At 45.7% G+C, this 22457-nt stretch overlaps 1 protein-coding gene across 4 annotated transcripts in view; it reads left to right on the top strand.

The window, feature by feature from the left end:
- CPLANE1 (ciliogenesis and planar polarity effector complex subunit 1) overlaps positions 1-22457 on the top strand; it is a 2766109-nt gene that overhangs the window by 933359 nt on the left and 1810293 nt on the right. For all 4 annotated transcript variants that reach the window (XM_078674971.1, XM_078674972.1, XM_078674970.1 and 1 more), the window contains exons 21-22: positions 18965-19097; positions 19546-19655. In XM_078674971.1, the coding sequence (XP_078531097.1) occupies positions 18965-19097; positions 19546-19655 (243 nt within the window). The remainder of the gene's footprint in view (positions 1-18964; positions 19098-19545; positions 19656-22457) is intronic.

Below are 22457 nucleotides of genomic sequence, written 5' to 3'. Positions count from 1 at the left end.
GTCTTAACCCTGGACCTAGGTCATCCGACAGCAGATACATTTCTAGGGCTAGGCAATTGGAGTAGAAATAAAGACGCTAGTAAGGAGAATCAAATGGCAATCCTTTCACTCCAAACAGGTGGTCTAATGGTCGGCAACACAAATAGCAGGTATAAGAACCGACTTGAGGTGCATCTTCTAACACAGTGGAACACAATGACCAAAGAAATGTTGGATTCCATCCTGGGGTGCAGGCGTTACTCGCAACCCATAAAGCCATCGCAACGCTACCGATACAAACAGCTGCCAAAACAAGACATCAATCCCTCACGGAAGAACCTAAGGAGAACCATCTGATTATGTAAAATCAACCACATGAGCAAAAACATAAAGGCAGTAAAGACTTGCGGAAAGCACATAAAAAGTTATCTGGGACCTTAAGTTAGCACAACAAGTAAAAGAGTGGCTAAGGATACTTAGGATGCTCAAGGAAAGATCTCTGGCTCGTTTCTGGAATCACGTGAATAAATTAAAATCACCTTGCCCAACAGGGAAAATGCAGTTTCTGAATCCAAATGGGAGAAACATTTAACAAGCTTTTTTTCTGCTCATTACAAAACAGACTAAAAGGGGCTCACCCCGCAGCAAACAGAAGACCTACAAAAATTAACTTCATCCCAAATTGTAAAACTGATTAAGAGTATGAAAGGCGATTCCCTAAAGCTAAATAACTACCTCCTAATAAGTCTGCTAGACTTGGAGGCAAAAGCTTATGCCCGAATTTTGCTGAAAAATCTGGAAAGCTGGGTTTCAGCAAATGAGCTGCTCCCCTTTTTCCAAAGAGGCTTTCATGGAGGAGCAGCCACTAATAACAATATCACTAGTCACCCTTAGCCACCAAGCCAAGCAACAAAATCAATTCCCACTTTTTTGCTGTTTTATCGATTTTACTGCAGCATTTGACAAAGTTGACAGACAGACTTTATGGAGGAAACGAGCATGTTGGGGTATTTTATCACCTCTTTTAATGGCCATAATCTCCCTGTACTCTGCAACTTGGGTTTGCGTGAAAACAGGCCCGACAATGCTCTCTGTAAAAATACCCACCACCGGGGGTTTGAAACAAGGCTGTGTGTTAGCGCCTCTACTTTTTAATCTATACACAGCAGATTTGGGGAAAGAAATGACCAACAGCTGCCTTGCCCTCCCTCATTAGGTCATAGATCACTTCACATTCTTAAATATGCGGACAACATTGTTCTTATGGACCACACCAAAGTGGGGTTCCAATGAGCACTGACCAGCCTACATGCGTGCAATCTAAAGAAGTGTCTTACTATCAACCCAGACTAAACCAAAATACTTGTATTCGGTCGCTACAAGAACAAGTCTTATGTACTGTGGGTCCCGCAATCATCACTTCGGCCCTCAAATATAAGTACCTGGGGGTGTTGTTCACTGAATCCGCTCAACCATCTGCTCACAAAAATGCATTAAAAAAGAAATCAACAGCAATTACATATGGCTAAGCCTGGCTTAATAACAGGCCCGTCTGCAGAGGGAATAAATAGTCGTTCATGCCTCCCTTCTTCCAGCACTTCAATATAGCTATCAAGCCTTCCCCGGAGCGTACTGGGAACTGCTGGAGCACGCGCAGTGTGTGGGATACGAGAAACTCTTCGAACTGCTGAAATATCTTTGTAGAGAAAGACTCAGATTGGAACTTGGTCTGGTGAAACAAGCCCTCATTATCGAGGCAGGCTTCCTAAAATCACCAGAGAACTCTCTCAAGGCCTGCCTCAGAGGCATTTAAAAATAAATCCAGGTTCCCCTTGGAACAAACAACTTCAGAGTAGCCACTACAGCGATGAAACAAACCACAGTTGCACTGGAGCCCATCTACTACACACTATGGAAAAAGACCATCAACAGACAAATTTAACTGGCCTCATTTCAGCAAGACAAAGCTTCTTAAAATCAGCAGAGTTCTTGGGCTCTTTAAGCTCTTCACATTTGGTAGCTAAATCCCAGCCCTTTCAATCAGGTACCTTCAGAATTAGAACCCGAAGAACGATCATGTAAATGCGATTGCTGGCCCTATCAATGCTGGACTTCAATCCAGCCTGGGCCAACCAAGACAATGGAGGCGCTTGCAGGGAATTTGTGACGTAATGCCGCGGTATTTCTCCCCGCAGGGAATCACTACGCGGTCGTTACAACGACCGCCTTGTGATTCCGCATACCATTACTCCGCAAGTCGGAAGAACGACCTGCGGAGGGGGGGTGCTGGATGTTGGAATAGTATAATTTACTATTCCAACTCCAGTCAGTGCGGACACTAGGGAAGGTGTTGGATTTTAAATCCAAGCCCCCCTCCGCAAGTCGTTGTTCCGACCGCGTTGTGATTCCCTGTGGGGAGGAAAATTTGCGGTAAAAGTTGTTTACCGCTTGCAGGTTATGCAGTTATTAACACGAATCATGGCCGCACCTTTTGTGCTGTTGTCTTGCCATGATCCAAGAAAGGAGAATTCTACTTAGGCAAATATTTCTGAAACAAGTGGCCCGCACTTGCATAGAGGCCTCAGCAGTATGCTTTTCACAAGCGGAGGCTTCTACCCTTGAAAGCTGTGGGAGATTTGTAGAAATACTCAGCGATGCATCACACCCTCAGCCTGAACCTTTCCAACATCCTTATAATTTCCAGAAATTGATATCGGACAACTCCACAAAGGAAGCGGGAGACAAATAATTTCGCCCACAGCACTGGAGTTCCCAGGATACCGAAAGAGTTGAGGTAACATCTTGATCTCTTGCTGTTATTGCCGCACCTTGCATCGCCAAAGACAGGATCTCTGCAGGAGCCCAGAGTAACCTTATTAGAACCACAACTTTCACTTAGCTAAGAATGCTGTTTGAGTAAACTTCAATACACCTCAACTTTTCCCGATCTTAGTGAATATAACACGACACCGTCACTTTATTCCACTCCATTGTGTCCCAAGAAACAGCCACAATTATATAACCCTTCTCCCCCTAATAATAGAGCAATTATTTGATGAGGGTTCCAAACAGGGAAAGGAGGGCAAGTTAAAAATGTACTTGCATATCTGTACTAACTGATTTGTAGTCCTTATAAAGTTGTTATCTTTTTTTAAATAGTTTTAACTAACTGATGCAAACAAAATTGTATAGCCCACATACATGGCTCCACTCACAGCCATCGTCAAAAGCCACGGACTCAACATAGTCTAATATGCCGACAACACCCAGCTGATCCTCTGCCTCACCAACGAACCCACAACCACCAAAAGCAACTTCCACAGTGGAATGAAGGCCGTTGCTACCTGGATGAAAGACAGCTGCCTCAAGATCAGCTCTGACGTGACCCAAGTACTCATCCTGGGACCCACCCATTCAGCTTGGGATGTCTCCTGGTGGCCTGCTGCTCTGGGATTTTCCTCCATCCCGAAGGCATGCACCCAGCATCTGCATCATACTGGACTCATCGCTCATTAAGAACCACCAAATCAATGCAGTTTCCTCAGCCTGCTTCCACAGGCTCCGCCTGCTTCAAAAGATATTTAGATGGATCCCCACAGAATCTAGATAGACGGTTACCCATGCACTCATCACCAGCAGACTCGACTACGGCAACGCACTCTATGCTGATGTCACCCAGAAAGAGCTAAAACTTCAGAACGTCCAAAATGCCGCAGCCAGACTGGTACTCCACATCACCCGCCGCAGCCACATCACGTAACACCTCAGACAACTCCACTCGCTCCTAGTCAACAAGAGAATCACTTTCAAGCTCCTCACTCATGCCTAAAAAGCTCTATACGACAAATGACCAGCATACCTGAACCACATCCTCACATTCGATGTACCCACCAGACTACTCAGATCCTCCCAACTCGCCCTTGCCTCCGTCCCCAGGATCCACTAGACCAGAACCGGAGGAAGGTCATTTGGCCACCTCGACACCAAGACCTGGAACACCCTGCCCCTCCTCCTCAGGCAATCCCTATCGCTGACCCAGTTCAGGAAGGACCTCAAGACCTGGTTCTTCGAATGATCCTCACCCAGTCCGATCAGCAGCCCCTCTCTTCCAGTGCCTTGAGACCCTCACAGTTGAGTAGCCGTGCTATTCAAGACACTGATTGTTTGATTGAAATGGGTCGCACCAAACCATCTAAGGACACACCGGCGTGGGCCCACTTGGGAATCACAGAAGAGCAACGGCAAGAACTCCCTGACTGATCTCTGGACCCCCTGGTAAGCTGGACTTGATACTTAATGCAGCACATGATGTATTGCAGTGCAAGATAGGTAAGGTGTCTATTGACTTGGGGATACTCCAAGCTGACCATCGGAAATTGGCGGACAGAGTCAAGCATAATACAGCTACCCTGGAGGAAGTGGAACCCACAGTCTGGTGACTACAGGACAGAGTCGCTGAACCGCACCAGCAATTGGAGCTTTTGGATTGTTGGGCAGAGGACACGGAAGGCAGGAGTTCCCGGAATACCATCAGAATAATTGACCTGTTGGAGAAGGTGAAGGGAACAGATATGATGTGCTTCCTGGATGCCTGGCTGACTAGGGAAGTTGCCTCTAAGGGGCTCTTGCAATTCTTCGCACTGGAAAGGGCGCATAGAGTGCTGGCAGAGCTCCTGCTGCTAGGTGCGCTTCTGCTGCCAGGGATTGCTCACCTGTTACATTTCCTGGATAGAGATTTAATTCTGCAAAATGCCTGGGAGGTCAGACACTTTTGTGCGAAGGATGCCTCAGTGGGCATTTACCCGGACTATACATTGCTGGTACAAGAGTGGAGAGCATTGTTTGTTTCTGTCAAGAAGGAGCTGAGAGAGGGTGGTGTATGGAACATGCTACTGTTCCTAGTGCGCCTTAAGGTTGTAGTAGATGACCATGGTACTTTCTTTGAGGACCCCCCTGCAGCAAGGGACTACCAGGAGGAAGATAAAGGGGGCCATGAGTAAAAACAAAATCCTAAGTCCTCTGAAGCAAGAGTCGCCGCCGAGGTAGACGAGATGGCCTCAATAGAGCGCGCCTGGCAAAAGGACAGACCGAGAGTGGGGGCCCAGGAAGAGGTGTGCTCGGTTGGAGCGTCCTGATCAACATGGCTCTTCTTTGTCCTCTGAAAGCTTGGATTCTGATACTCTACCAGAGGACATCACAATCAGACCCCAGATAACTCCCAGGCTAGCTGATAACCTGTGACACTCTTGAGGAGACTGCACCATGTATCCTTTTGACTCTCGTTAGACAGGTGGGGACAATCCCTACCAACTAGACTCTGATGGGCAGCTGGAGCCAACAGTTGATCGTAAGGGGACTTGGGACTACACATTCTCCATGATGACTCCAGCCCCACAAAATTGACTGTAATCCTGTGGACAGGAAAGAGGGAGATGGAGATGCTTCTAAGGTAGTCAATGTGGCAACCACCCCTCACAAGGACAAAACCCTTAGACAAAAGGATGGTTTTAAGGGTTTGGGTTTTTCAACTGCACTTAGTTCAGTGTTTTGGTCAGAGAGTTGTTCCTACTCTGACCTGGGGTGTGGAAGTTGTGATCCAGTTTTTTTTTAATGCTTCTCTTGTTTTGGCGAATGATTGTCTAGATGTGCACTTCTCGGGCAGTGGAGGGCAGGAAGGGAAATTAAAGATGGTGGAACTGATGCAATACTTCCTTCTCACCTGGAATGTATGAGGGCTGGGGATGGCTGGCAAGTGCTACAAAGTAATTTTCTTCCTCCATTGTACGAAGGCTGGGGATGGTTGCCAAGCTCTACAAAGTCCTTTCCTTCCTCCAATGCAGGGTGGAGGAAGACTGGGCCTTAAATACCAACATGGCAGAGTTACTCGAGGTAGCAACTTTATGCGACTAGCTACACTGCCTTCTCTAGAGGGGTGTTGGTTTGGGTTCGGATATGGATTGTTTCGGAAATCACCATGATGCATTTTTGTGTAGTTCTCACTAATCCGTACGACCTATGCGTTTGTTGGACAACAGAAACTTTGGGCGAGGTACCTAGACTGATTCCGTGCACCCCTGCAGGATATGTTGGCCTAAAGACCAGCTAGCTCACAGTGCCACCATAAGCCTCCTAAACAGGGAGCGAATAATTTCTGGCAACTACTCAACATGACAACCCTGACCACTCGGAGATCATAATAAAAGAACAGAACCTTTTGCTCAGTCACTCATGCTTATTTGTGCTCAGAGAAATTAACAGAGAATAAACAGTGGGATGCTTTCAATATACTTATTGAACCAACGTTACTCGTGTATAGAATACATGTGCTGCGATAATCAGTAGACAGAAGCAGCTTAAAGTGATTACAAGCACGATAAGAGTAAATAGTCGATACAGTTCTACTATGGTGCTAAAACAGTAATCAGGTGTACTCCTACTATGCGAATTTTACTCTGAGTGTACCTAGAGTGTGTGTAGGTGTGGAGCCAAGAATCCCCCCAAGCGACGATCCAACCCCATTACCTGGTGAGAGAGAATGTAGGAACCCGTCTTGGTCACGAACTGGACACCGCTCACGCGATGTCAGACTGCTGCGTGGTGAAGTCTCAGCATGCAGGGAACCTCTGTGTCAGCTGAAGTGCCGCCTCTACTAATCTATTGGGATGCTCTTTATTTATATTAGAAAGCAGCCTTGGGATGTGTATATAGATTAGTGATGTTATGGATATGTAGATAGCCCTGTAACCCCATGGATGATAGAACGGCATTTGTACCTAGTGCGTAGAAGGGCCTTTTAAATGATGTTCAAGGCATCGTGATAATGTTGTGCAAAGTTAAATGTGTAAACAAAGTAGTTTCAGAGAAACTAATCCAACATTGTTGTGCACACAAATATGTGCAAAAGGTAACAGCAAAAATGTTATTGTGAAAAATAGGACAATGTAAGAAATTAGCTGCTTTGCAACATGGGCCGAACCCGGGACGATGAAGACACACATGTTTTTATAGTTGGGCGCCTTAACGGCCTTAACATATGCATAAGGAGCATTATATGCCCCAAATGTGGGCCAGACACATTTCCTGACGTCTCTCTCCAGAGTCCTCTTGTGGGACACAGAATTACAGCTTCTCCTGTTCGGAGGTTTTAACTGTGTCACAGATGGATAGCTTGATATATTCACCCCCCCTAGTGGATTCACCTCTGGTGAAGCTCACACAGGACCACAGGGATTCGCTTGATCATTGGAGCCTTTTAGGCAAAAGGAGCTTTCCTTCTACTCACCTGTGCATGACTTACATGTCTGGCAGGACAAAATGTTGGGATCAGCAGAGATCGCTATGCATGTCACATGTACTAAATATCTGAGGTGGACACTATCAAACCATACAACTTTACTGCTGAAGCTTACATGGGGAGAGCACACTACCCTGATTCCTACCTGGACTACCTATGCAAGCTTTAGAATCCCCCTAGGAGATAGAATCTCTCAAAACTTTGATTTCAAATTCACAGACTTCTACTCATACAAATATTGAATGGGATGTCTTTAAAGTAGTAGTGTGGGTTCACTGCCTTAGTTAGTCTGTAGGTGTGGAACGCTCCCTTCGGAGAAAACTAACGCAACTTCAGGGGAGTGGCCTGCTGGGTAGCTTGCTGCAGTGGTTGATCTACGCTGAAGATGGGGGGGAAATATTTTACCCAGATAGCTGGACCGAAGGGAGAGCTGATCTATTCCTAGGTTGGCATTCATGAAGTATTTAAAGGGTATTACAGGGTGCTATATCGAGCTGCAGAGTCTGCGGAGAGTGGGCACTTGACTGCTTTCTTGGACAGGATGACCATGCCACAGCTGTCAGAGGAGGAGCATAGGTTACGGAACCCAAGATCAAAACAGCGATTGAACACTGACCCAGGGCAAGACGCCTGGGAAAGATGGTCTCCCTGTTGAAATCTATCAGACTTATGCCCTGCAACTGGCCCCAAAATTAGACAAAATGAATGCTAGGGCCTTGGTGGCTGATAGCTGCTGAACACGACCAGAGAATCCCTGATTGTGTCTATCCCTAAGCCATAAGGGAACACTACTGATGTATCAGCATACCACCCCCTTTCTATGTTGAATCTCAATTACAAAATCTTAAGAAGGTTACTAGCGAGCAGACTGCAACTGTACCTCCCTAAGCTGGTATACTAGGACCAAAATGGCTTCATTCTCAAACAATGCCTATTACATAAAATCTGGGGTCTGTACCAGTTCTTGGATTAAGCAGATACAGCCCAGTTCACTGAAGCTTTGGTCCTTTCTGTAGATATATAGAAGGCTTTGATACTGTCTGGTGGGAATATCTACATGCGGTCATGCCTCAGATGTAGGGTTACGCTGCTGTATGCGAATGCAAGGGCATTGGTGCGTTCGGGCAAATACATCTCTGACCCTATGGAGATTGGGCAGGGGATATAGCAGGGTTGCCCCCTCTCTCCAACACAATTTGCACTAGCAATCGAACCATTGCTTGTCTGTTGCACTTAATGTGCTGGGATGAGGAGATTCCATTGCTGTATGGTGTTCACACCTGTTCACTATATGCGGATGACATGTTGATCTTTTTGCAGAGTGCCCTAAAGGGCATCCCATGAAGCTTCCAGCTGTTTGAGTTCAGACAAGTGTCTGGCCTTCACAAAAACTGTTAAAAATCGTGTGCCTTCCCCATCTTGGCTGCCTTCACAAGACGCTAGATCTGGTGCCGACCCTCGTAATCCATTGGGAGCCCAGGTCACTGATGTACTTTGGTATAAGAGTATATGACACCGATGGGGCTACCCGAGAGGGCAACCTCAGGCGGGTGCTGCGGGGCCGTTAGGGCAGTGTGGCCTTTTGCCACATGCTGCAGCTCCCTGTTATGGACCGCAGTGTGTTGACCAAAATGATGATCCTACTAAGGGTGCTTTCTTTTTTTGTGAACCTCCCAGTGTGGAGTCACTACTTTAACACCCAGACCCGGGAACTGATATGAGGTGGGCAGTGAAGCAGGTGGAGCTGGGTATGCGATCACAAGAGATTTGGGACCCCCTCTATGGTTAATTCAATTGACCGGGGATAAGACAAAACACAACTGGTACTAGTAGAAATCCCCCGTGGTCAGTTTATACTTCTTCATATGGCATAAGCTCACAAAATTAAGTCTAGACCCTTCAAAAAAGGATTACAGGTACAACAAAAGTTTTTTCTTATTTCATTTTTCACATTTTATTTCTTTTTTCATATTTGTATCAAAAATATTTTTCATTTTTAAAAGTTTTTTTTATAGTTGAATATATAACTTGTCACAAACATAATTTAATACATATTATGATACTCATACAATGTGTTTGAAAATCTAAGTACCTTACAGTAAAACATAATACCCTGTAAATCACATACCAACCAACATACACACTAACTCATACACACCACTAGACAATTCAACATACAGATTTGGAAAAAAAGGAAAGAAAAAACTCAGAGAAATTCAGAGAGGACACAAAAGTAAACCCATTTCTACAGCTGAGGTGGCACTGGTATTAATTGTGCCAGAACAACGCCAGGTCTACGCGCGTTTCGGCGGATTTAACCACCTTCCTCAGGACCACATCAAGTAGCGATAAACTCTACTTTCTTTACTGTGTGCACAGGGTATCATATATAAACACCCAGCTCTATCCACTTTCTTTTACAAATAGGTGGTAGTTGCTTCTTGGAATGTACAAGAGGTATATCTTTGGCGCCCTAGGATTATACAACTTGCTTAGTTGTAGGGACTGCCTATTCACTGGGTTGATTTGCTAGACGGTTCAACAACTTATACCGCTGGGTTCATAAAAAGATGAACGGGTGGTTATTATCACATTTAAAGATAGGCGAGGCTCATGCTTTCATACGGTTCTTGCTCTCATATTCATTTCTTATTTCTAAGCACGATAGTGATTGAGATCGCTTCCTTTAATACTTGTATTTTCAGGATCTTTCTATATTATTCATGGCAGCCTACAGAATCTCCCAGCCTCGCCGACCGTGCTCCGTTCCGCTTATACGCTGGGTATGCTACCACAACTGATAACTAGGGGCTGCCTGGGCGGCCCAGATTACAAGCTCTATTTATTACCTGGTGGCACAATTGCAGTGGGTCACCCACTGGCTGGCGGAACATAATTTGGCTGAGGTGGGTGAATATGGCGACCAGCACAGGGAGGTCGAGCTGCTGGCTTGATCATGGGTGTCAAGCTTATGTCGCTACTTAAACCGAAGCTCCTCCGGATCGCCCTCAGGTGTTGGAAAGGAATGCACCGCCGACTGGGGACTACCACTTTGTATGACTCTAGCACCCCCTTAATAGGCCTACTGACCGCTGGGGGAGAGTACTTCACAGCTCGCTGGTTCCGGCCCGGATACAGGTGGGCTTGTAAACATTGGGGGCTGTTGCTCAGAGAGGCACTAACTAGAGCAGTGTGGCAACTTCTGGGCATCCTGGAACCAACCTTTACTAACTTTAGGTGAGGATCGCCATTTGGTGTCTTGGTTCTACAAAACAGCATTGGACATGCGGATAGATAATTTGCTGACCTTGAAGAGCACGTGGGAGGGGATTATTGACAGACCTTTAATTGGAAAGGAATGGAACCAGACCCTGGAGCGTGCACATACTCTCAGCCTCAATACTAGAGTTAAGTTTACACAGTGTAAGTGCCTACATTGCAGGTATCTCAAACCCCACAGGCTCAATGCCATGCTCCACACAGCGGACCAAAGCTGGCCCAGATGCGCCTTGAATGATGTGGTCTTCTCCCTATGGTATGGAGTTGCCTTGTCATAAACCGGTTTTGGCTTCTGGTTGCACGCTGGGAAGGTGCCAATTGCATACAGTGGAAATATGTCTGCTGGGTCTGTACGTCCGGAAGCCTGAATAAAAGTAGGTGACAGATTCCTAGACTAAGCATTGAAGATAGCTTTCAGGGATATTGCCAGACACCGGAAATCCCCAAACGGCCCCCCACATAGCAGGTAGGTGCATTAAAAACCCATTGGAGACCTGTAGGTCGAAGTGCTCAACAGTTTCAGGGAACATGAGACCTAGGAACTACCCCGCTGGTTTGAGCTGCTTTTGCCACCCCGTTCCCCTACCAATGAGAATGGCACTGGGGAAGCAGGATGCGGAGAGGATTAGTAGAGAGTTAGGGGTAAACCTCAATGACCCTCTGTGCCATGGAGACTTAGGGACTGCCCCAACCTTGTTGATACCTGCAATAGCGCACAAGCACATGCGCAAAGCTTACTGGACACCTGTCACTGGGCAAGAATTTTCTTTTAGTTATAAGTTCTAGTTCATGTTTTCTCCTCTCAGGCCTATTCATGTAGCAGAGTCATTATGGGTGGGGAATTGTCTGATGCAGCATTGTTGGGTGCCTACATGAAGTGCACACTGCTAGTGAGATATGGGAATGTAAACGATTAAGAATGCTGTTTTGAAGTTTCATTTAGCGATTTCTAATGCGGTCACAATAGACCTACTTGATGAATATTAATGAGTTAGGTCGCAATTTGTGACCCATTAGGAATTGCAACTGTCACAGGGATGGTGACCTGCTGGGTTTTGAGATTGCTTTTTAATAAAGCAAACTTTTTGTTTTTGAAATGGGGAGTGGGAGTGGCGCTATCCTGAGAAACTCCTACCTGCACTAGGGGACTGCAAGTCCCAGGACTCTGTCTGTTCCTGCACACCTGGGCCGGATTATCGACACACCCCCAGCCTCAGGCGCACTGAAAACGGCTCGCCACACCCGCTGTCGCAGGTGCCGCAGCGCTGGTAGTGGTGGCGCCGTATTTCTGGAGTGTGCCCTTATCCTTTGGTGCTTCATTTGGTCGCGGTGATCAGACCCGTAATCCGAGGAAGTATTTGGAGAAAAAGACTCTCTCCCGACTAGCGCCCTGAGTGGGAGTGGCATTATCCTGTGAAACTCCTACCTGCACTGTGAGACTGCAAGTCCCAGGACTCTGTCTGTTCCTGCACACCTGGGCCGGATTATCGACACCCCCCCCAGCTTCAGGCGTGATTTAACTAGCGTACTGTCCCCGCGGCGCGGGAGCGTGCGGGAGTACGCCGGGAGAAGCCCGGTACAAGGGCGGGACCGTCTGTGGCCGTCAGTAAACGGAAGAGGACAGGACGGGCTACCCCCCTTTCTCCAGCCGCGGTCATCAATGAGGATTGGACAATATACTACAGGTACTTTTATGCGGACCTAATACCCAATACTGTTCAAATTCTGACCAATTTCTTAGTCTGGAGGGAGTAATGACTATTTAGGAAGCGGGTATTACCTAACCACTATTATCTCGCAAAAAATGAGCCATATGGGTAAAAAACACAAACCAACGGCATCCCGCCCAAATACTAGGTTACAGGCGGCCACATCACAACCTTTACCCAGTTTAACGGCAATAGACAAGATGCTGCAAAAGACTATTGGTGTTGTAGCTACTGCAATTGAAAATACAGAAAGAAGGTTCTCAATCACTCCCACGGTATGTCTTCCCCATCAAGGAGGGGACTATTCAGCTATTGAAATTAATGCCCCTGAATCAAGCTCCTACCTAACATCTTCTTTTGCGGAGCTGCCCTGTGCCCAGGCCCCTATAGATGCCCCCATATACATTGAGGCTTACTCTCCTGCTTTGAATTCCAACCCTCCCTTGGAAATCCCTGCTGTAAACAAATCGCGCCCCAGAAACAAAAAGGAAAGACTACCAAAAAAACGGGTAAAAAAAACTGGCTAATCATAACCTTGTAACACCAACCCTTAACACCCCGCAATCGACTCTAGGAGTACCGTGCTGGGTGACAAACTTGGTGGCCGATTTGCAGGCTTGCTTGGAGTAGTCTATTGCTACCCATATCAAGCCCTTGGTATCTAAGCTAGATAGATTAGCCGCAACTCTTAACAATATGGGTGTAGGGGCTGTTAAACCCGTAAATTCCTTGGGGAACCCTGCTCCTCCCGAGCCTGGTGTTAGATCTAAAAATACACTTAGTGATAGAGCAGCGACACTAAAAGACTGTTCCTCGCAGAATAAAAATGAAAGAGTTCCACCAACTACCATTGAGCCTGCATGCGTCCCGATTCTTCCCTCCCTTACTAATAACGCACATGGCCAAATCCATCAGGTTGTTGGAAACTCCATTCCTAACATTGATAAATTTAGATCTAACCCTAAGGAGGGTATAAATGGGAGCAAAAATAGTGAGTTAAGGAACAGACAGGTACCACCTATATTCACCCCTGCTGAATTGCCAATTATAAATTTACCCCCAGAATCCCTACCCTACGTTGTAGTACTCACAGGTGTTCCGCCTTTATGTGAGGGGAAAAGAGAAGACCACACTGACCTAAAAATAAGTGTATCCAACGGTTAAATGTAAATAGGCCATTACCTCCAAATGTTTCCGGGGAGATACTCGCTGTTAGAAGAATAGCATGGATTGGGAGGGGTCCCAAAACAACGGTAGGAGATACTGTAGTAATTAATTTTAGGGACACCTTTGCTGTAGATTACATTTGCAACACGCCTCCAAGTAGAACTAATAGTCAAATCCACCCACAACACTTGTCCCATTTCTACCCTGCTCGACACCTGAGATTTCCCTATTTTAAAAGTGTTCACCACAGCAAGGGCTATAGGAATCCAACAAACAGAATGCAGCAGTGGCGAACAACAGGGGAGGGCACACATTGACATAAGTTTGCACTCCCAATGCTAGCTCACAGGAATAGGTATAGCGTGTTGGAGGAAGTGGATTGACTCCTAGTGAATGGTAACCCACCACTGCAACCCGTTATTGGGGAGCCTACTAAAGAAACTGTAATGAAGGAATGCGATCCCTCTACCTCTCGAGGTGAAGGTACTATACCCTATACTGTGATGAGGGAGGGAAGCGGAGGAAAGCGGGAATTGGAGTACCAACTGGGGGCCCGGTCTCTCCATCGAGAAATGGCTAGTAAAGACACATGGGACGTATCCAGCCTGGAAAAAAGGGATAAAAATACCTGGCCAAAGACCCCCATTATCGATAGCCCCCCTGTAAACGGACTAGGGGAATCCCAAGGAACTGCTGTCGTAGTGGAAGGATGTCTAAAAATCCTCTCTTGGAACATAGCCGGGTTAAAAAACAAACTGCTTACACCAGAGTGGGTCTCCTTTATCTCAGCACATGATATCTGCATGATATAGGAGACTTGGGCACTTGAGGGGAGTGCGAGTCCCGGCTATGCCACTTTCGATATCCTGGCAAAATCTAGAGGCAGGGGCCGCCCATCGGGTGGTCTATCGATATGGATAGGCACCCATTTGGGCACCCATGCCACCCAAATACAAACAAACTCCCCAGATGTCCAATGTGTGCTACTATCACCTCAAAATAAGGCTAAAGTAGCCATAATCATCATCTACTCGAGGCCAATTAAGAACGGGCAGGAATCGAGTACAATTAAAGCACTGGACACTTTCATTCAGGCGTTAGATCCCTCCATTGTGATAATCCTCGGAGGTGATTTTAATTGTCAATTCGAGCCTTTGGGTAGTCCTGAGATGTGTGACCAGGATGAAGAAGATTCGTTTTGGTACATTCCCGACCCCAAGATCCATCCGGTCAGGGCATGGACCCAGTTGGTCCTCCAAATAAAATCTTTCTCCCTTGCAACGTCTCTGCGGGCGTGCAATGGGAGGTTGGATCCTGATCGCCCAGGAGTAGCTACATTTAATAGGACTTACCAAACTTCCACCATTGACTATGTTATGATGGAAACAAAACACTGGGTCACCTTGAAAGAATTTAGGGTCTTACTGAGGCAAGATATTGATCATAACGCCTTAGTTTTGACCCTTAAGCCCGGGTCCTTCGGACTAACAAACCCCGAACCTAACCCCAATACTGTGGCCATACCCCTTATGCTAACGAATAACAGGCAAAGGGTTAAATGGCCTTACTTCCTGGATTCCCCTAATAGGCTTGCTAAAATATATCAGATCGCTATTCCTCGGATCATCGAGATGGGAGAATTAGCCTTACATCGACAAGCCGTTGAAATACATAGGCAGCTAGCTGTGGCACTCGGGAAGGTGTTTTACCCATTGAGTGGAAACAAACGGCGTGGGGACAAGACACACCCCTGGTTTGACGATGCCTGTAAGAAGGCAAAAAGGGATCTCCTTATAGCAGTTAAATCCAAAGATAGCGTACAAATAAGGTCATCTAGACTGCTCTACAAAAAGTCAATCATCAGGGGTAAGAGAGAGTGGGAGGAAATGAGGTGGGAAGAGCTGAGATCTGCGCTCCTCTCAAAGGATGCCAAGTTGTTCTGGGCCATAGTTAACTCAGGTGTTAGAGGGGGAGGTCAATCAATCAATCAATCATGCCATTTGTATAGCGCACTACTCACCCGGGAGGGTCTCAAGGCGCTGGTGAGGCCATTTCCCCGAACATTGCTCCCTCAGTGTGGGAGGCACATTTTGGAGAACTCCACACAAGTCCTGAATGTGTCGACTACGCGACTCCAGACCTGGACCAGACGTTAGATGGAGTCACGGCCCTCCCGTTATCCCCGGCCCTAGACTTCTCACAAGAGTCTTATTCACTGGGGGTCGTGGGCGTGGGATCACGGCTGGATCACCTGGAAAATCGGGAGGCGACACCCCATGAAAACGGAGAGGGAATTTCGCTTAAGGAAGTGGAATCTGCCATTGAAAGACTTCTCCCAAATAAAGCCCCCGGCCTTGATAGACTACCAGGTGACCTGTTTCGATCCCAGCCTAAAATCTGGGCACCCTACCTTGTAATCCTGTTCAATGTGGTCCTTAGGGGGTGTAACCTGCCGGACACCTGGTTGGGAGTTGAGATCGTCCCCATCTACAAGAAGGGTTGCCCGCTAACCCCATCTAATTATAGGCCCATTAGTCTTTTAGATACAACTCAAAAACTAATGGGTAGGATCATATTGGACAGGATGCAAGGATGGATGGAGGAACATGAAATACTGACTACTCTCCAGGCCGGATTTAGATCTGGCATCTCGACCCTGGACCAAATTTTTAGGCTCCAGGTCCTATTCTGGAAAACTGCAAGAGTAGAGGGTGGCAGCCTCTACCTTGTTTTTGTGGACCTGCGGGCCGCATTTGACCTTGTGCCCAGGGAAAGATTGTGGAAGGTGTTGAAAGAATTGGGCCTCCCATCGTATCTACTAGACGTCCTGATTAGATTCCATACAGGGAATTATGCCCAGGTTAGGTGTGGAAGGAATGGGGACCTCTCGGCCCGTTTCCCTGTATTTAGGGGCGTCCGCCAGGGGTGCGTCCTGGCTCCAACACTATTTAGCCTTTTCATCAATGGCTTGGTGGATGCCTTAAATGGTGTCAAGGATAATGACGCTCTCTGGTTAGCTACTGGTCGGGTGCCCGCTCTGATGTTCGCGGATGACACACTCTTGCTATCCCGAACATCAACGGGAATCCAGCGGGTTTTGGACGGGTTTGTAATTTTCTGTGCCTCGCCGGGATTGGAGGTAAACTTGGAGAAAACGAAGTTCATGATCTTCAATCCCCCGAGGCAGACCCGCCATAACCCTGTTCTGAATAACATCCCCCTTGAACGGGTAAAAACCTTTGTCTACCTTGGTGTCACGTTGACAGAGGACTTTGATTGGGGCCACCAAATATCAAAATCTTCCCTGAGACTTACACAGATTATAGGGGGTATTGGCAAACTCCACAAAACATCAGATTTTAAACCTGTTGTTCCCGTTCTTGAGATTTATAGACTACAGGCCAGGACAGCAGCCGTATATGGCACAGAACTCTGGGGACATAAAAATACACTGAGCCTCCTTAAGGTTGAACAGTCCTTCATGAGAAACTTGGTGGGCCTACCTCAAAGTACACCGCTTACACCCCTCCGACTGGATTTGAGTTTGGAGTCTATTAAGGAATTGGTAGCCGCACGACCCCGTCTCTATTGGAGAAGGCTCTGATCTGTACCTGAGCTCTCACCTATAGAGTGGAATTTCTTGAGGTTTTGGGGACAAATAAAGAATAAAAACATTCCCTGGTTATCTCATATTAAGGCTCTTTCCTATTATGTAGGCTTGCCCCAGTTATGGGAGACCCCCGAGCTGAGCTGCCCGAGGATACTTAGGTCAGAGTTGCTGGCCTATGTGAGGTACCAAAACACCCATGCACTACAGCGCTCGACAACTCTGGGCAGCCTCTCTGCTATGTTTCTGTTGGTAAAAGTTGATTCTCAGAGGAAGGAATTCTTAGATCTAGTGCAACCTCCGCTTGCAAGAAAATTATACACCCAACTGAGACACGGCTGCCTGCCCATCCGGGCGTTTACTTCCAAATGGGCCAACATTGATGAGGGAACCTGCCCAGCTTGCAACTGTACCCGAGAAGATGTTGTGCATGTTATGTTCTTTTGTCCGGCGTACTGTAAAATACTAAAATGTTGGCTGATCCCCCTATGTAGAAATTTGGGACTTAGGCAATGTATGCAGGCGTGTAGGGTTTTAACGTATGATACCTCCCCCTCATTGTCTGTCTTTGCTGTTTCCCGTTTTCTACATGGTATGTGGTGCAGAAGGAAAGGCTTTGTTTACGGTTAAATGGAAGCAATTTGAATCAACTGTACTTCTTCTCCCTTGTACCTTTTAATATACATTTTTATTATCTGAGTCTCTTTTGATAACTTACTGTTTAATAACTTTTTATCATTTATTCCAATTGTTTATATTTATGGATTTTATCACTGTGCTTTGTATGTATTTTATATGCACTTTTATGGTCTATGACCGAAATAAAGTTATCAAAACTAAACGAAACGTTTTTGAAATGCAGCGGAATGCTTTTCAAGTTTCTTTTTTGAAGAGTAGGCAGTGGTCTCTTGCTCTTCAAAAATATTTATTTCAACATACACAAAAGGGAAGGGGACCCACAGGGACTCCGTTCCATTTGTGAAAGGTTCCCACTACGCTTGAGGTGTTGGTAGAAAACAAATGTTTTTTCGACGATAATTCGGTCACAAAACATTCATACATAGCACTGCAATTCGGTCTTTGAAAGGGACGCCTTAAACAAGCCCCTTCCAAACACTGACTCGCTAAACACAAGTTGGCGTTCTGTAGCATGCTACTGAATCACAGTTTGTGCTCTCTTTATATTGAAAAGCATTTTTGGTGTCAGTAACGGGGCGATTCTGTGAATTGGGCCATTTCTGAATGCTTTTGTACGTCTGGTTTTTAATGCTTTTTTAAAATTAAATCTGCATGTGCGAGGCAACAATCTCAAACTTTTCGGAAAATCGAAATACTTTGACATGCTCACAAGATCATCACATTTTGCCCTATTTCTCAAAAACAACTGAAAAGATTTTCACGAACCAAAAAATGGCACAGAATGACTGAAAAACTATTTTGTCATGACAATTTCGGTCATGTTATGCAAGGAGAAGAATCTTCTTTGAGAAATCTAATCACATTGGTTAGTGAAAAACTATTTTGGGAAAAGCTTCTGTGCACCTTTTGAACCTTTGTCTGATCTACCTTCTGTTTTGTAGTGTCTTTGATATCCTACGGTTCACCAAGATTGGTTAAATGGTGCCGAAGTTAATAAAGGTACAACAATCGCTTTTCCCTTGGAGTGACTTATCAACCTTAATTACAGAGGCACTAGTACTCTGTAGTATAAATAAATAGATATTTCTAGAGAGATATCAGTCACAAGTAAATTCACCTTAATAGACGTTTGGACGACTTTAGAAGGGAAAAATAAATAAAGGACAGGCTCAGGAGGTGTGCACGTTTGTACGCACCCACTCTCTTTCCACTTAAGTATTCACGTTTCTTTTTGTGTCCTAATTTTGAATGCATTATTTTTCATTCTGGTTATGTTGTCTTTACTTCTAGATCAGAGCCAAATGCGACCTTCTTCCATTGAGTCAGCTTCCCGAATCATTGCTAAATTATTCACGCACCAATTCAACCTTTAAGCCAGGACCTAGTGGAGACAAACTTGATGATGTGTCCTGTAAAATAATTGGTTTGTAACTTTAATCTGTCATTCTTTATGCCTTTTGCGAACACACTAGGTTTGTTTTCAAGTCCTACACATATTTTTATTAGAAGCAAGTTCTCTAGATTAACCGTTATTCTGAGAGGGTCGTCAATGGAAGGTGAAATAGTCTTAATAATGGGGAATTTCCTTAACAATAGAGAATGCTTCAACCCAAAAATGATTACAACACAATATGCAAAAGTTATTCTTTCTTTGTTGTTACACTAATGATATATTTTAGGAAAAGGGGCAGTTTTAGAGCTACTGAAATTAAATCTTTTTGTTTGGTGCATGGCCTACCAAATTGATTAGTGCTGTTATGACAGGTCATTACTTTTTTTAGTATATTACATTATTTTTACTATATATGTATGTAGTTTGTTTTAAATTTGATATTTCAAGAGGATCATTGCAGTGCAATTATCTCTTCTAGGTTCCTTCAGAGAGCTGTGTGCATTGTGTTGGATGCTTCATGTCCGTGAAAAATTGTCTGATGGTTGTAGACGTTACCAAAGTGCACGGGACAGTATGGATAAGCAGCAGGTATTTAGTCAACAAACCTATACCTCTACATAAAACTGCACTCGTGATCTATTCCAATGCATGTAAACCATTATGCTAATGAAATTGAGGCTACACATGCTGCGGTATGGCTTCTTCTTTCTGTCTGTCATTTCACATGTTGTGATTTGATGCTAATAGCTACTAATATTTTTCTCCATGAATTTAACACAAATACTGACTTTATTTATGACTTTCTATGTGCATCCTTGAGTTTAGCATAAGCTGTGAAGGCTGCTTACTCACTCTGTGAGAGGACACTTTCATGTATTTCCAATGGTGTGTTCTTTAATCCTTTGACACGTATTTTTGCATCTTTGAAATGGCGCTATGTATGTTTAGAGAAGGAAGCACATTTTCATTGCCAGGCAGAGAGTAGCTAAGGAAAGTATATTGTCTTTGTCCGTGGAGCTGACTTATCAACAGTTCTCTTTCACCAACTTTTATATTCCCTTTTGGCACCATTACCTTCTTCTCATTCAGTTCATACTTAAAATCGTTTTTATCGCTTTTTATTTTTAATAAAACAAGAGAATCCTCGATTAAAAAAAGGGCAGCACACTTTCATATGTAGTCTGCAGATTCCAGCTCTCATTTTGGTTATTGTTGTATTACATCATGTTAATGAATAACTATTGGTTTCTTTTCTATACTTCAGAGTCAGGCTCTGACAGTTAAAAGCAAAAAACACAGTTGATGGACAGAATGTAGAACAATGTCATACATTCACCCCAGTACAAGGATCTGGGCCTAAATCCATCGTTTTTTTGCACTCCACGCCACCCTGGGTTAGACACTGGCTATATGCAAATCAGCTCTGACCCTGTGCCTCATGGGAACAGTCCAGTCCGAACTACCAAGCCATGTCTTTCCCAGACCGGAATCAAGCATCCAAGGACCGGTTTCTGGCTGTCAGCCTTCATTCAACCTGGATAGCTTGACTCCAGTGGTGTAGAGAGCCTGGGACTCACGTCTGAGCATACCCAGCCCACTCGGGGTGAAAATTGCAAAAAACACAGTTGATGGACAGAATGTAGAACAATGTCATACATTCACCCCAGTACAAGGATCTGGGCCTAAATCCATCGTTTTTTTGCACTCCACACCACCCTGGGTTAGACACTGGCTATATGCAAATCAGCTCTGACCCTGTGCCTCATGGGAACAGTCCAGTCCGAACTACCAAGCCATGTCTTTCCCAGACCGGAATCAAGCATCCAAGGACCGGTTTCTGGCTATCAGCCTTCATTCAGCCTGGATAGCTTGACTCCAGTGGTGTGGAGAGCCTGGGACTCACGTCTGAGCATACCCAGCCCACTCGGGGTGAAAATTGCAAAAAACACAGTTGATGGACAGAATGTAGAACAATGTCATACATTCACCCCAGTACAAGGATCTGGGCCTAAATCCATCGTTTTTTTGCACTCCACACCACCCTGGGTTAGACACTGGCTATATGCAAATCAGCTCTGACCCTGTGCCTCATGGGAATAGTCCAGTCCGAACTACCAAGCCATGTCTTTCCCAGACCGGAATCAAGCATCCAAGGACCGGTTTCTGGCTATCAGCCTTCATTCAGCCTGGATAGCTTGACTCCAGTGGTGTGGAGAGCCTGGGACTCACGTCTGAGCATACCCAGCCCACTCGGGGTGAAAATTGCAAAAAACACAGTTGATGGACAGAATGTAGAACAATGTCATACATTCACCCCAGTACAAGGATCTGGGCCTAAATCCATCGGTTTTTTTGCACTCCACACCACCCTGGGTTAGACACTGGCTATATGCAAATCAGCTCTGACCCTGTGCCTCATGGGAACAGTCCAGTCCGAACTACCAAGCCATGTCTTTCCCAGACCGGAATCAAGCATCCAAGGACCGGTTTCTGGCTATCAGCCTTCATTCAGCCTGGATAGCTTGACTCCAGTGGTGTGGAGAGCCTGGGACTCACGTCTGAGCATACCCAGCCCACTCGGGGTGAAAATTGCAAAAAACACAGTTGATGGACAGAATGTAGAACAATGTCATACATTCACCCCAGTACAAGGATCTAGGCCTAAATCCATCGTTTTTTTGCACTCCACACCACCCTGGGTTAGACACTGGCTATATGCAAATCAGCTCTGACCCTGTGCCTCATGGGAACAGTCCAGTCCGAACTACCAAGCCATGTCTTTGCCAGACCGGAATCAAGCATCCAAGGACCGGTTTCTGGCTATCAGCCTTCATTCAGCCTGGATAGCTTGACTCCAGTGGTGTGGAGAGCCTGGGACTCACGTCTGAGCATACCCAGCCCACTCGGGGTGAAAATTGCAAAAAACACAGTTGATGGACAGAATGTAGAACAATGTCATAAATTCACCCCAGTACAAGGATCTGGGCCTAAATCCATCGTTTGTTTGCACTCCACACCACCCTGGGTTAGACACTGGCTATATGCAAATCAGCTCTGACCTTGTGCCTCATGGGAACAGTCCAGTCCGAACTACCAAGCCATGTCTTTCCCAGACCGGAATCAAGCATCCAAGGACCGGTTTCTGGCTATCAGCCTTCATTCAGCCTGGATAGCTTGACTCCAGTGGTGTGGAGAGCCTGGGACTCACGTCTGAGCATACCCAGCCCACTCGGGGTGAAAATTGCAAAAAACACAGTTGATGGACAGAATGTAGAACAATGTCATACATTCACCCCAGTACAAGGATCTGGGCCTAAATCCATCGTTTTTTTGCACTCCACACCACCCTGGGTTAGACACTGGCTATATGCAAATCAGCTCTGACCCTGT

The sequence above is a fragment of the Lissotriton helveticus genome, chromosome 2_1 (genome assembly GCF_964261635.1).
Source record: "Lissotriton helveticus chromosome 2_1, aLisHel1.1, whole genome shotgun sequence".
NCBI classification, from domain to species: Eukaryota; Metazoa; Chordata; class Amphibia; order Caudata; family Salamandridae; genus Lissotriton; species Lissotriton helveticus.
The sequence above is the reverse complement of the archived record's forward strand: the minus strand, read 5'-3'. Positions and strand labels throughout refer to the sequence as shown.